The sequence below is a fragment of the Thermochaetoides thermophila genome (assembly GCF_000221225.1).
Source record: "Thermochaetoides thermophila DSM 1495 unplaced genomic scaffold scf7180000011822, whole genome shotgun sequence".
NCBI classification, from domain to species: Eukaryota; Fungi; Ascomycota; class Sordariomycetes; order Sordariales; family Chaetomiaceae; genus Thermochaetoides; species Thermochaetoides thermophila.
Window position 1 is genome coordinate 2693299 of NW_006383038.1, and position 15641 is coordinate 2708939.

Sequence of the window (15641 nt, forward strand, 5' to 3'; positions counted from 1 at the left end):
ATCTGAGCCAGCTCAGTATACAGAAGTCATGCATGACGCTGTAATTTTCGATCAACTACTTACTGAAATGATTCGACTGCCTTAACGGTGGAAGTTGGTATATTGGAAACCAAAGATTAAAATCGGCATGGTTCAATAACCATCACTTGTCAGCGAGGGGAGCGTTGGCTTTCCTGGTCCCTGGTCCTGCCGTAGCTAAGGCAGCTTTTGGTCTATGTTTAGCTAACCTCCAACGTTGCAAGGAGAATCGTTGACGCTACATCGGTGATGCAACAGTGGGCTGAACATCCTGGCACTGTGAAAGGGATTCCGCTCGTAATGTTTTGCAGTGAAGCACGTACGCACGCTGATGACCCCACCAAGAAGCATTCTGTTATCTTATCATCAAGCTCCACGATGGCGGGGTAAGGGGTTGAAACCTGGATCAGATCAACAATTCTTTAAGAGTTGGCGTTTGTATCTTGAACAAAAACCCTTAAATGACCGGCAGTGTAATTGGACAAGTTGCGATAGGTAGGTAAAGGTAGAAAGTGACTCGCTTGAGTAGAATATCTTCTGTTGCTTTTGCACCAGCAACCAAGATTGAAGTCAATTGGTACCTCTGCTTGTCTCCTTCCGTGCGGTGGATGATTACGTACAGCCCACTTTCACGTTTCAGCGGTGCAAAACGTAACCCTGATTTCAAACCTCCGATGGTCGCTCCGTGGGAGGTTTAATGTATCCTTGGACTGTTCCTGTACGTTACCGGATGCAGTTTCGCTTCCGTTATCTACCTACCGAGTCAACTGTTTCCCCAGAGATCTATGTAAGACATCTTGAATTCTCAATTTATATAAGGGTCGATTCTTCCGGACAAGACATATGTGTGTCAAGCAGACGTTGAAGCGAAGATTCACGAGCTGTGGTATTTTACCTATGTGACATTCATGTTATCATAGTCGTTGTCACAGGTGCGAGTAGTTATGGCTGACAGTCTTAGGCAATGGTATCTTTTAATGTTCTTCAACTTCGCTAGCCCTAGCGATCTACTTGAGCGTGGTTTCATGATTAGCGAACTATTCATGGGGGTTTGATGGTGGTCCACTGACCTGCCTTATTTGTTAGCGGCAACATTGCATCCTGGTGGAAGAGCAGGCTTCAACAGCTATGGTGGTCCACATATCCCGTGTTGAGTTCCCGAGTTCAGATCGGGCAGTAAGGCCTCGAACAAGAGACAAAGCTTGGGCTCCTCCCAGCAAGCCTCTCCGTTCCCGATAGCACAGCAGAGCGATATTAGAGGAAAAATGACACCAAAATCTAGTGATCGGAGAGCAGAAAGATGTTGCTTCCACTCTTGATAATTACAATGTTTCTTACTATCGTTATTATTATTAAGTTTTACTGGTATTGGGAGTTTAACGGTTTCCATGACATAGATTTGTAGCATTTATACCTGAAATGTAGAAAATTCGTGGGACATATGTTCAAAGATCTCTGTTACATTGACTTATATCGCACAGCAGGAGAGCATTAAAGGGTAGTTTACTAGGTTCATGCAACATCGCAATTAAAGATTCACCAGTCTGGTGTTCAGAAGTTTGAAGCACTAATGGCAAGTGTAGTCCGTAAGTAATTTACTGTATTGTACGGGTTATTATGGGCGGGAGTCATGAAAGCAGATTCGAGCTCCACATAGTTTCAATTCCACAAACATACTGTAACATCAAAGCAGGGATATCCTCAGCGCTTTGTTGATGCCGCAGCATTCCGCGCAAGCCGTGGGCGTTCATCAGCGACCCAAGCAGTCTGTTTTCTCGTCACTAACTGCTTCAACAAGTTGATATAGAGTGATATCAGATATAATATCAACTCCTATCGTAACCGTAATTGTCTGATGCATATGTGGTGGGGCGGTGCAGAAGGATTACTGTTATAACTACTGACATTTTTATTACTGACTGCCTTCTCGTTGTTTCATCCTTTGAGGTTTGTCAAACAGACCTTGTTACATAACCTCCAGCGCAGCAGACGTTTGTTACCGCGGTTAAGGGGACAGGTACGTGAGAAGAAGCGTGATTCCTGAGGGTTGCTTGCACCGCTGCCCAATCAATCTATCGTCTCACCTGCTCAAATACTGTCAAGGGTTGACTCAGTTGATGCATCTTGATGGCTCAACGATATAGATACACGCTTTTATTGAACGCAAATCTGCAGGGCCGCGTAAAGGGGTAACAGACCCGGCAGGCAACAATTGGTCTCTCTGTTCCTACGCCATGCGACAGCCGCGAGTTGCATGGCCACTGGGCCATAAGAGCTGGGTAATATACCGATGACGACTATCTAACTCGGAGTTGGCATCTTGCTCACCTTTTGAGCCGAGTCGGCGCTCAATAACAAGCAGCTGTTATCGTTGGTATGCTTGCCTGTACTTGTAGATAGACCCTTGCTATATTGCGAAGCAGATGCATGAGAGATCAGGATAAGCAGGGACGCTTGTAGGAGTTCCAATTGCTTGGCTTTCCACGCTGGTAGAATCCCCAGAGGATTCCGCTAGGTACTGCGTATACATAGTGCAGTCTCAGATAGTGTTGGACCAACACACGTACTGACTGGTAAGGATACCTAGTATGTCCTTTTACAGCGATATGTCTGCGAAGCACTGTAATTAGCAGTTGGTACACCCATCCTTGATCTATCTTGAGGGGCCAAGTAATGCCTGGTTCTATGACAAAGGACGACAGCTGGTCGGTAGAAGTTCTGACTCATGGGAGCTGTGGATGCCAAGCCGGGACGGCTGAATAAGTATAGAAAGTATCCGCGATCTGATGAACTGACACCTTGCTCCAGGCTGGATAGGATGGATGATACACTGCTGTTGCAGTCCCCTTTCCACTTAACCATTCCAGGTATCTACATTTACTGACCACTTAACTCAGTCAGGTAGTGCATAGCACTTGCAGATGCAGCGGGCATGTAATTAGTAGTGTATGTACATGCTCTTGACATCAGATTACCGAGGATCGCACGGAGGACGGGGGAGCTGGCGGCTGGTGGCGGTTGGGCTTTCTTGGTTGGATTGCGATTTGCCCTTTCGGATCAAAGTACCTACACTGTTGTACCTATATGTGCGGTACCACGAGACTCCCTGCCGGCTTCTTTGCTTGGTTTGGGTATGGCGTGGCTACCTAGGTGGGTTAGCCCGGCGAGGGGCTTAGGGCAGGCCAGGGTGGGCGGGCATGCGGTGTCGTAGTCTCGGCAGCTCCACACAGTTAACATTCATAGCTTGATACTGTGCGAATGACCAGCTAGCGCCACTTTGACCAGCGTGAATTTGCCTGCATCAGCTCTCGAACATGCGCCCCAATTTCGCCATGCGAAGCATCCCACCGATTTGGGCAACCAAGCCAAGCATGGAACCTAGGGGATCTGGCTCAGGGGCCCAGGCGCGGCGTTTCTCGTTGTGCCCTGCTGCCCTTCCCTTCGATGCCTTGCAGTGCAGGGCCTTGCGTGGTTCGCTTCCACGCTTCGCTGCCGGTCAGGCCCGGGCCCTTAGGTTTCTTGCTGCTTAGGTTTTCGTTCATTCATGCTGACCTCCTGCGTCCATCCAAGCAGTCCACTCAATCCATCCAACCCTTCCAATCCGTCCAGCTGGGTGGCCTTTTGGCTCTCTCTGCCTTTCCAGTTTCTCTGCATCTGACGCGACCCTCTCTTCCTCTGCTTCCTCTGCTGCAAACGAAGGGGCGCACAATCGCAATTGCACAATCCTGCAGCACGCAAGGAGTTCGCATACCAATTGAGCAAGGAAGAGCATGCTGCGGTAGACGTTGCTGGCGAGCTGCTCCTTGTTCCTGTTCGTGTCTCGCTCCAGAGCTTCCGTCCAGGCCTCCATCAACTCTTCCCACCGCTCTGCTGTTCCGGGTGTTGCTGCTCGCTAACTGCCGCCCGCCATTCATCTGCTGCTTGCTTCAGTTTGCTGCTGCTGCCGCCATCGCTGCCTTCTGTGTGCCTGCACCTCACAACCTCCCACCCGCCGCAGCACGCAGGACAGCTCCCCACCACCCCGGCTACGGAGGACCCAGCCTCAGCCTTCTCTCTGTTTCTTTCCCTCTCTCTGTCTCGCATCCTAGCTCCCGTTCTGCTCTCCAGGAAGTGCAATTCGCCGGTTGCTCAGCCAAGTTGTTCTCCGCCGTCCACCGTCTCACCACACAAACCACAAACCACACACACCACAAACCACACTGCCAGTCTGCTCCAACCTCGCACAGAATCCCGCCCCAAGGACCATGACTGTGTCGAGTGACGCTGGCATCAAGCTCGAGGCCGCTGCCATGTCCAATTCTTCGTCATCGTCCTCTTCGCCGGCCGCGGGCGGGACTGCGGCCACGGGCGATGAAGCTGGTATGTCCTGTTCCCTGCTCCCTGCTCCCTGCTCCCTGCTCCCTGCTCCCCTAACCCCTTCCCCTTTCCCACCAAGCAACACCCCACCATCCGTGGATGCGATGGATGGATTCGCAATCAATCCAATCCTCTATCTATACACGCACATACATACAACGCAACACATGGAACCCCTATTGCATTGCCTGACCATTTATAACTCGGTCTTCCAATACTCTCTGCCTCTACTCTGTGCGCTGGCGACATCGCTGCTGACAATTCTCCTTTCCCGCAAGAAGCCTCGACCATCATGGTCAACACCAAGGCTCCGGCCCCCTTCCCCCCGCCCAAGACCGACAAGCCGCGTCCCCATGTCTGCAGCACCTGCCAGCGGTCGTTCGCTCGTTTGGAGCATCTCAAGCGCCACGAGCGGTCGCATACAAAAGAGAAGCCGTTCGAGTGCCCCGAATGCGCCCGTTGCTTCGCCCGTCGTGACCTGCTCCTCCGCCACCAGCAAAAGCTGCATCAAACCACCACCCCGTCCTCTCGTCCCCGTAACCGCCGGGAGAGCGCAAGTGGGGCGGCCCCAGGCGCCAGCCGCGCCCGGAAGAATAGCATCGCGGGGCCCAGTGCTGCCTCTGCTACTGCTGGCGTCGCCTCGGCCGCCAATATGAGGCCCAGGGCAAACACCATAAGCCATGTGGATGGCACGGCCATGCAGATGATTGCTGCCGCCAATGCCTCGGTATCTCGCATGCCTCCCACCCACAGCCGCCACCCGAGCCTGCTCGGACTGCCTACTCATGGTCTGGAGAACTTTGGTATGGCGTCGGCTCTGGCTCATCGGGGCAACACTCTTGGTCTGCCCAAACTGGAGACTCATAGCATCAATGGGATGGATTTCTCCAGCGGGCTGCGCACCGCGCCGCCAATGGGCTTTGGCTCTGACTTCGACATGGACGGCCTCTTCTTCGTGAACTCTCCTGGCTCTACCATCAACCCCAATGCCCTGCACTACAGCGACTCCCCTCCTTCCAATGCTATGGACCCGCTCTCTCCTTTCTCGCACGGCCTGACGGACATTTCAAGCGGCCAGGCGCTGGACGACGGTTTCGACTGGTTGTCGGGCTTTGAGCAGCAAATGTCATTCAATAACAACACGACCACCGAGACCACGGGCGACGGCTCCTCGCCTTCTGCCATCAGCACGACGAGCCAAAGCGGCATCAGCGATGTCATGGTGGATGGTTCGAACCATCATTCGACCGCCACCACCACTACCACCACCACTTCTACCTCAATATGGCAGCCCTCTCTCATGACTACGCCACAGGTATCGAATAACCCCTTTTCTCTCGATCTTAATTCCGTCTTTCCCGACCTCTTGAGTGGCGCACCCGTATCACCCCAGCCATCTTCGGCCAAGACGTTGAATGACTCGTACTTCTCTACGCCGCCGCCCTCGATGAACTCCATCAGTCAGCAGCCCGTTATTTCAGGCTTGAATGGCCAGAATGTAAACCAATCCATGAGCTTTGGTGCCGGCCCGGAAACGCCGTCCTCGATGAATGGTAGTAATCATGGCACCTTACCCGTCTCGACAATCACTGATTCAACAAGAAATGCCATCCTAGGTGCCCTATCGGCCTGCCAGGCTTCCCCGTTTGGAACGCGGAGATTGTCGTTCGCCGCCCCGAGCTCACCCTTGACCGTTCAGCCGTCCCCAGCGAACAGCACCACCCCCGAGCAATCCGTCTCCCTCCCGAGCACGCAGAGCCTTCAGCGTTACGTCGGAGCCTACCTGCGATACTTCCATCCCCACTTACCCTTCATCCACCTACCGACGCTGTCCTTCGAGCTTCCGACGCATCTCACAAGCGGGCAAACTAGCGGCATTTGTGGGAGTGGCTCCCTGCTGCTGTCCATGGCAGCCATCGGTGCCCTGTTTGAGCTGGAACATCAGGCATCCATGGAGCTGTTTGGATTGGCTAAGAAGATGATCCAACTGTATCTTGACGAGAGGAGGAAAGCGAACGTAAGAAAAGCAGAGTCCATCCGGCTCACGTCCGTGTTGGCGGACCATAATTCGCAACAGCAGGAATCCCCCGTCGAGACCCCAGTGTGGTTAGTCCAAGCGATGCTTTTGAATGTTGTATATGGTCATAACTGCGGGGATAAGCGTACGGGCGAGATTGCGTCGACCCACGCCGCCGCGTTGGTAAGTCTCGCCCAAGGAGCAAATCTGTTTCAGCCAGTATCGGTCGAACCAAGCATCAAAGATATTGCCATGCCCGATGCAGACGGCATTGGCGGTTGGAATGGTTCAGGTTACACCCTTGCCCAAGAGCACGCCGAGTGGCTGCACTGGAAGGTAGCAGAAGAGCGCAAGCGAACCCTCTTTGCCATCTTTGTCGTGTCTAGCCTCTTAGTGTCGGCATATAACCTCTCACCAGCCTTGACCAATTCTGAAATTCACCTGGACCTCCCGTGTAACGAGGAGTTCTTTGCTGCGCGGAGCGCAGCCGATTTCCGACTAAAAGGTGGAGTTTTAGGGGCATATCACAACCGGATAACCTTTCACGAGGCCCTAGGAGAGCTGTTGCGGAGTAGTGACAAGCTACAGCACCAGAAGCATCCGTTTCCTCTCCAGCTGCCGCTCGGGTCGGCTACCAATGTCAGCGATCTACCTAAGACCAACCTGAAGCCTAGCGCCTTTGGCTGTTTGATCCTGATTAATGCGCTCCACAATTATATATGGGAAACGCGCCAGCGCCATCACAGTAAGGCTTGGACCGACTGCGAAGTTGAGCAAATGCATCGACACATTGAGCCTGCTTTGAAGACATGGCATGCTGCCTGGGCGAACACCCCGTTTCACAGCGCGGAACGTCCAAACCCATATGGTGCCGGGCCGCTTTCGGCCGACTCTATTCTTTTGCTCGATCTCGCTTACATCCGTCTATTCGTTGACCTCTCCCGGGCCAAGGAGAAGTTTTGGCAGCGTGATTGGGATGGTGTGATTGAGGAAGTCTCCCGTGGAGCCGATGTCGTTCAGCATGCCGAATTTTCATTGACCCCGCAGTCAGCAACTGATTCGTCCGTCACAGATCCTTTGGGTGACGGCAATGGCTCCGTTTGCCGGGCAGTTGACCCAAAAGCCACACAATCCCTAGAGTTTGCCCCTTCTGGCACCATCAACTCTGCTCTCACGCAGCACTCGTCTCGCACCTCATCACAGGAATCATGCCATCGAGCCATGTCTCGTAGAGAGAAATTCTTGCGCAAAGCTGCTTCGATTGCTGCCGAATCCCTTTGCGCCTCTAGCAAGCTTGGCCTCTCCTTGGCCGATTTAATGGGCCGCGAGCTACCGCTGCAGGCATCACTTTATGTGTTCGACTGTGTTCTTGTCCTTGCTGAATGGATCTCGACACTTCAAGATCGTGTTGGCCGCTATCTTGGGGTTCTTGGGAGGGACAATGTGGACTTCACGCAAGTGCCTGCCATCGTGCTGCTTGAAGAAGAGGACATCAAGCTGCTAGGGAAGGTTGATGAGATCATTCAAGAAATTGAGAGCAAAGTGAGAGCAGGTGCAACTCGAGACAGCGGGAGAGTGAAGGGAGGAGCCAATGACAAGGACTCCGAACCTGTTGGCAGTTGCCATATTGTTGATGATGCGGGCTATGCTGCGAAGCTGCTGCGGCTGACTGCATACCTGTTCGACAAGGCACGGGTTTGGCCTGGTAAGTTCTGGAGTTTTGCTCTTTTGTTGTTACAATATTTTCATCTTGAAAGATGGTATTTGCTGATCATGGGAGAAGTGACTCGCTTGGCCACATCCTGCTTGGAGGTGTATGCGAGTCGTGTCAGTGCACGCGCCGAAAAGTCGGCCACTATCAACGACTGAACTGGTTCAAACGTTAATAAGCAATTTCCGCGCAATGGCATTGAAGCGACGTCATCGTTGGGGCTTGCCTGGCTGCCATTTGATCTGATGTCCACAAAGAACTGACAGCACGGTGACAAAGGCTATTGAAGCGCTTAATCAGGAGGTTTTGTTCTGTCTTCTGCATATTGCGTGCAGTTTCCTAAACAGCTCAGGCCCGCGGGGGCTTCATTTCTTGGGTTGTGCGCTGGGTCAAGATCTTACATTACGTTGCCTTCGAAATTGACAAAGGTGAAAGGGCCTTATTAGGGTCTTGATTGAAGAGAAGGTTCGGGCTGATGTGGGTTAGGATTTGGCGTCGATTTACACATCTCGGGTTGGGCTTCTCATGGTGCTGAATGTATGATTTGCTACAAGTTCGGAGGGCATGGGATGGTTGCTTTCTTTTCATGGCGAGCTACGAGTACGCTCGCAGGTGGCGTCATGGAGTTTATCGTTAGCTTTGTAGGCTTCTGGGTTTAAAAACATGATGGGAAAACGATGTCTTTTTTGGTTGTGGATAACAGAACACTCAGAGAGAGGAAGACAAGAAAAAGGGCAATGAGCCATCTTCATGAAAGAGTCGGTGACATGCCAGCTGTGTCAGCGGAATACCATATTGAAAACTTCCAACGTTGATACCAACCAAGCCTTCTTTTCTGACGTCAGTTGTATGTAGAACAATGCATCACGACGGGTTGCCGCACTGGAATTAATCAGCAGGAAAGAGAGGTATCATTTGCAGCTAGCCCGAGAGCGAATCTTTATGGTCATGAGATGTTGATTGGGCATGGAACATGAGAAAGGATACGGGGCTGGTATACGCAAGATGCTTTTTGGCGTCTGTTAAAACAGGAAGATAGTGTATCCTGTACTTTGCATGAAGGATACCTGTTCGAAGGATACCTGTTCGAGGGTTGTCTAGTTTGCAGTCAGCTAGCCTGCCTACTAGCTCAGCATACTATTTGGAGGCTTTAGCTATGTGTCTACTTCGCTCTGTCGCAAGTTGTGTTGAGGAGGAAAATTGGACCTTTTGATTTTACCTGATACGTATTAGGCGCTTCATGCAGGGTCCAGGCCTTTAAAGGGACAGAACGGCTTTTGCTTGTCGCCCTTGCCTTCTATTAAACCTACTCAGCAGTCTTTCATTGGTCGGAAGAGTTGTTGGCTCCATTTGAGCCTTTTCTGGCGGGTTTAGGTTCGACAATTTGCGATAAGGAGGATAAGGAGTTTTTTTTTTTTTTTCCTAACGGCTGGGCTTCTCGTGTTTTACTCGATGATAGGAGATTGAAGAGATAAAAGAGACGCGAACGGGGCACCTGGAGGTGGACCACACAGAATTAACGCAGCCTACAGGGTAAAAGCACATAGTTAGGCAAGTATATAGTTTTGACGCTTTTCTCCCTCTGTTCTTCAGCATCGCCTGCCAACAATAAAGCGACCAAATGCGTTTCAACCCTTGTGTTTGTTCATAACTTTAGACAGGGATCATGGGTCCAATCCTTCGAATTCTCACCCTCTGAATCAATACAACGTATTGAAAATAAATAGAAAAATACCTATTTCTTTTGGTTAAGTGAAAGCAGGGCTGAGCAAAGGAATTATTGAAGCATTTTGATGTTGATTTTTTGTTGTTGTTGAGTTGGAAAACTTTGTGTTACTACCGAGGGCCAAAGTACCCCCACCTATGATCAAACTAGATGGTTGAGTGTTGTACGCGTGGCAATGGCCTCCTTCCGGTTTTCACATTAGGTACCTAGCCCTTTTGTCTAGAGAGTAGCTGCGTGGGGGAAGGTCTAGACACAATCTAGTTGAGACCCAGATTAACATGGATCCTGTACTTGCCTTTGATGCATCCATCCTCCCCGCTTGTTGGTCGAACTGGGCCCAACCTGAAAAGAGCATGGAGAAACCTGGTTGGTAATGTATCAGGGGTTGGGCTCAGGGCGGTCAGCGACGTGAAGAATGGCAGAAAAAAAGCGAAAATGTTGAGCATGTCCTTTTGTCCAGGCGAGAAGCGAACCGGGTGTCTTTTTCACTCTTTTCTTGTTTCCTCTCTTTTTGTCCTTATATACGTTCCTCACAACTAGTTTCTCAGTTTTCCTCCTTTGGTTCTGCCACTTAGTCTCCGAGATCATCAAAATGACGGCGACTACCACGACCACAACAACCAGAAGTCGCAGGGTGGATGGCCAAATCAAGACGGCCGGGCCTGCGTATCCCGACATTCAAACCATCAGGAACGCAATTCCTCCGCATTGCTTCCGGCCGTCGACTCTGCGTTCACTAGGCTATGTCGCGCGGGACGTCGCCATGGCGACGGCACTAGGTTGGGCAGCCCTTACCTATATTCCCCAGATGGAGCCCTTTGTTTTGCGCACCACGGCCTGGTTCGTCTATGGCTTTGTTCAAGGCCTCATCTGCACTGGTATTTGGATTCTGGCGCATGAGGCTGGCCACGGAGCCTTCTCGGCGCACCGCAAACTCAATGACTTCGTGGGCTGGGTTCTGCACTCCGCTCTGTTGGTTCCCTACTTCAGCTGGAAGTTCTCACATCATCGCCATCATCTCTTCACGGGCCACATGGAGAAGGATATGGCTTTCGTGCCACATACCAAGGAGGACCGCAAAAAGCGCCGCCTCGCCGACTTGTACCTTGACCGGGAGCTGATCGAGGACGTGCCAATTGTTCAGCTCGTCAAGTTGCTTCTTCACCAACTCGCCGGCTTCCAGATGTACCTGCTCTTTAACGTCTCGGCCGGGAGCAACAGTCAGCAACGCAAGGCTAGTTGGCTACGCGTCAGTCACTTCGATCCAAAGAGCGCCGTCTTTCGCCCCAGTGAGGCCGGCTATATCGTTCTGTCAGACATCGGCCTCGCTATTGTTGCCACAGGCCTGTATTTCGCTTCAAATGCAGTCGGCTGGAAGACGGTCTGTCTTCTGTACATTGCCCCTTATTGTTGGGTTCACCATTGGTTGGGTAAGTTATACCTCTTGTGAGACAGGCATCAGAGACTAACGCCTGATCAGTTGCCATTACCTACCTTCACCACACTCACCCTGAGGTCCATCACTTTGATGCCGAGAACTGGACCTTTGTCAAGGGGGCACTCGCCACCGTGGATCGTGACTTTGGCTGGATCGGCCGCCATCTCTTCCACGGCATCATCGACACACATGTCGTGCACCATCTTTTCCCGTTAGTAATCTCTTTATCACGCTCGTATGAAGTGGGAAACTGACCATGTCGTCGACAGCCGTATCCCCTTCTACTACGCAGAGGAAGCCACTGAAGCAATCAAGCCACTTTTGGGTGATCTTTACCACCGTGACGAGCGTTCTTTCGTTGGGCAGCTGTGGGCGTGCTTCACCAAGTGCAAGTATGTCGAGCCGGATCCGAACGTGCCTGGTGCGCTGATCTGGGCCAAGAATTAAAGGGTGGCCATGGAGCAGACAGGAGACAATCTATGAATTTCACGTACGAATGTCATTCCTTTCATGTTACATGCCAGAGGAACGACGAGAACGCGATCGATGTAAGTAAAATGATAGAAGATAGATTATAGACTCAGAACAGTCAAATTACAGAACAGAACCCGAGATGAAGTATTTTACGGAAGTGTGTCTATGCTCCTATAAGGAACTCCTGTTGTGACAAAGCATCTGAAAAACGCAGTCACTGTAGAGTTCCAGTCAGTGCCCGAAACTTTCACCCGAATGCCATAGGAACAGTGTGTTTTTTACTAAAGTTTCCGGGTTTCATGATACTTTATTCCTCCATGCTAGGAAGCCGAAGTTACTCCCTCTTCCCTCGGCGCAGAGAATGCTCCAAGTTTAAGCTTGACTCGCTGACACCGAAGCGGAAGTCGAAGTCGACAACCCCAACCAATCTACTCACATCCTCCATCAATCCCTCCAGATCATCGCACACTAGCGTCGTGCATACCTGGAGGACCGCAAACTCTGCATACCCCGGTTTTTCGATATTTCGCGGGCCTAGGATGTTCGCCAAGGCCGCATCCCTATGTAAATCGAGATGGTACTCATCCTCTCTCCCGGTTCGTGAACTGACCATCCTCACTGGCACGCCATCGGGATTGTAGAGCGCCACATCCGCGGATGACTTGCTTAATTTCATTAATTGACGTGTCATCTCGTATGGCTTAGGTAGCGGCAGGAAAGGGGGAAGGCTTTGTCCCGAAAGTAGTGAGTTGGAGAGAAGAGTAAGTGTCGACAAGATAGTGTGATGTGTGGGCTTGAGAATCTCGAGGACCTCGGCAAGAGCAGTGAGCCACTCATGATTGGCACTCGAAACAGAAGGACAACGTGAGCTAAGCGTCTGGGGACGACTCCGGAAACCTCCCGGGAAGCGGCCCTGACGTTCAGCACCAGAAAAGTCATCCATGAGTCTGTCTCGGACACGCAGTCGCGTCGGATGCATCAAGGTGTAGCTAGTTAAGATAAGATAAGACAAGATGCGGTTACTGCGTTTTATTATGTCGTTGTAAGCGTCGCGCGGGAATTTTCCGCCAATTGTGGGTTCCCATTTCTGGTATTCGGAGTGTTGTGACATGGAAGGAATCAGCATCATGAGCTTGCCAAAGATTTTGCGAGTGACCTTGTACAGATGATGAGCTGGCGTGCCATGCACATTGATGTCTCCTATGGTGCCCTGGACGTTGGACTTGAGGGTTGAATGGATGACGCCGAAGTAGTTGGCCAGGAGATAGAGAGTTGCTGAAAGGTCACGCCGCAACCATGTCCGATCAGTTAGAGGCGAAGGGAAGATCGTCCAGAGAAAGGCAACGAAGGTCCCTCCAGCAACGCAAGCAACGCGGTATGGAGCTAGCAAGTATGTCCTGTTATGGTCCAGGTCAGTGAATAAGCTCCTCTACCAAGGGAGAAAGGACAGAAGGAAGACCATACGGATAAAATGGCTGGCCCGATTTCTCAGCCGCCTCACGACCGATAGCAATGACCTGAAGTTCGTAGCCAATGATCATACACTGTGTGACAACAGAGATGATGATCGCTGGGACGATGCGAGGGTACTTGACAAATAAATAGTAGTTGATGCAGAGTGCAACCCATAGGAAAAAAATAATCCCGGCAACATGTTCGTTCACGATATACCAGACAATGAGAGAGCAAATCATGGCGAAAATGGTGCCCCCGATTCTGCACAAGAAGCCGAATAACGATTGACCAGATGCTGTTGGCTATGGTCAGAATACCGCGATTTTGCACGGGTAAGAGGACAAGGGAGATCTTAACACTTACTCATGGACATTCCAATGGCAATAGCAATCATAGCCCATACCAACCTCTGCTCGAAAAAAAAGTGCTGTGTGTGTTCCAGGAAAGCTAAAATGCCAACCGACATAGTAGCGCAAGCAACTCGGAAGCCAAATGAAGATTCTTCAGAGCCAAGAAACTTGGAGATCTTTCTCAGATGGTTACCAAAGTGCTGCCAGGCTGTCTCAGGAAGGAGGTGCTCAGGATCCTTCCTCCTTTTGTAGGCATCGCCAAAATAAACAACATTTCTGCTACTCTCCATAATGTCGGGAGATTCTTCGCCCGAAGAGTCTTCGTTGTTGAAAATGCCTCGGAGCCATTTCCTCAGACGACGGGTTGAAGGGACAATTAATCGTTTTTTAGACATCGTTCCATCAGCAATCTTTTCATCAGCAAAGTCGACAAGGTCCTGAACGGCTTCGCCCGATGCGTGCATCAAGTTTTCCAAATAGAGAATGATGTAGAACTGGACCTGGTCCCGTTCGCTTCGGAAGGATGAAGGGCCTCCACCGTCGTCATCTAGGTTAACACCTCTCTGTCGAACCCAGGTGCGCAGAAGCTCTCCCTTCCTTGAACGAAAAGCGTAAATCTTCTCGTCGATAACCCTGGCAAAATGCAAGTCGCCCGGCTGAAGTTCTTCTGCACCCTCAAGATCAGTTTCAAAGGGGTTTTGATTTGGCTGGCTGAACCTGCGGACCGGTTGTCTCTTCAGCCTGGGAAGGATACCCAAACAGATACCGGCATGTTCAAGGCCTTTGTCGATGGCTTCCGACAGAATTTCGAAGGGCTCTTGAACTTGCTTCATGACCTCGTCCCATACATGCTGTTCCTTCAACTTTTCGGCAATGATCTCGGCGGGAGCATCGCCATCGATAGTCCAGTCCGGACGCTCCGAAAACCGTCTGAATATGTCAATAATGGTGTTCATCCCGAGACTGCCGAGCTTCATATTAGCTAAGAAGAGCTTTTGAGAGATAAGGAGACAACGGATAATCATACATTGGGATATAGAGGTTGCGAAACAGTTTGAATATCTCCGCCAAATCTTTAGCATCCAGTCTTCCCCAAGCGATTTCACGCTTTGCAAAAGGAACGTCAACGTGCAGCTTTCCAACAAGTTCTCTTATCTTCGTGCCGGTTTCTTGAAGTGCATCTTCCGCCTTGTTTTCTCTGACGACCTTTGGTTGTTGGTCTTCTGGTGTTCCGTCATCTTCAACCTTCCCAAACAGGGTTTCGGGACGTGTGAGAGTTGAATATCTAGCAGTCGATTCTGGACTTGCCAGGTACGCTTTTTGCTGCGAGACCAGTTTCTTGAGCAGCCCGAAGCCGGCAGCGAACTCTTTAACAACGACCAAGCGGCTGCTAACCGGGAAGACAAGAAGATTGACGCCGAGGGCAATAGCGAGGGCCGTGAGCATGCTTGTAAATAGTTGTGTTACAAACATTTCAACGGCAGCCGTCGTTGACAGAGAAGATCCAAAGGTTACAGCAATGTTGACTAGAATGCTGTAGGTAATGATGGGGAGGTTGAAGGCCGGCAACTTCGCGCGAACTACGTTTCCGAACCAGATGCTAGCAAACAGCCATATGGCGCAAACGGCTGACTGGCTCGCGTTGTATTTCGGCGCAAGTCCTGGAGGGATCCCATCAGGTGTTGTGTGATGACGGGCTTGCACAGCGGACCAGAGGGCGAGCATGGACAAGGCTGTACCAAAACATACAGCCAAGAGGTTAAGAATAAGGTTCATAAGGAACTTGCCTCTCGGCAAGACGGACATTGCGAGGACACTCGTAATGGGAACGAGGTAACTGATTGTGCCAAAATAGGAGGCTACTGCGGGAGCATGGCACATGGCGATGCCTATTGTCGGTGGAAGCGAACCCCTAGAGAGAGTTAAACAGGTTGGCAAGGATTTCGAGAGGCTCTAACGCAAAGATGCACCTACTTCAGCATCGCAGTCAAAGTACTTGCATCAAGGCCCAACTTAGTGAAAAAAGATCGGACGAAGCCATGATTTCTTGACCTGACAGGATCACCATCATTCTTGACGGTGTTCTTCTGGCTGGT

At 51.0% G+C, this 15641-nt stretch overlaps 3 protein-coding genes across 3 annotated transcripts; 2 read left to right on the plus strand and 1 right to left on the minus strand.

Annotated features, from left to right (window-relative positions):
• Positions 1-4262: 4262 nt before the first annotated feature.
• Positions 4263-8260, plus strand: CTHT_0071740 (zinc finger domain-containing protein; the record flags this gene model as incomplete). The annotated part of the gene is made up of 3 exons (XM_006697376.1): positions 4263-4377; positions 4653-8096; positions 8175-8260. The coding sequence occupies 3 exons, from the start codon at positions 4263-4265 to the stop codon at positions 8258-8260; spliced, it is 3645 nt and encodes a 1214-aa protein (XP_006697439.1).
• A 2160-nt stretch (positions 8261-10420) lies between these two features.
• On the plus strand, positions 10421-11713 carry CTHT_0071750 (uncharacterized protein; the record flags this gene model as incomplete). The annotated part of the gene is made up of 3 exons (XM_006697377.1): positions 10421-11258; positions 11309-11477; positions 11536-11713. 3 exons carry the CDS (start codon positions 10421-10423, stop codon positions 11711-11713), a joined length of 1185 nt encoding a protein of 394 aa, XP_006697440.1.
• A 361-nt stretch (positions 11714-12074) lies between these two features.
• Positions 12075-15426, minus strand: CTHT_0071760 (uncharacterized protein; the record flags this gene model as incomplete). The annotated part of the gene is made up of 3 exons (XM_006697378.1): positions 12075-13015; positions 13559-14508; positions 14573-15426. 3 exons carry the CDS (start codon positions 15424-15426, stop codon positions 12075-12077), a joined length of 2745 nt encoding a protein of 914 aa, XP_006697441.1.
• Positions 15427-15641: the final 215 nt, after the last annotated feature.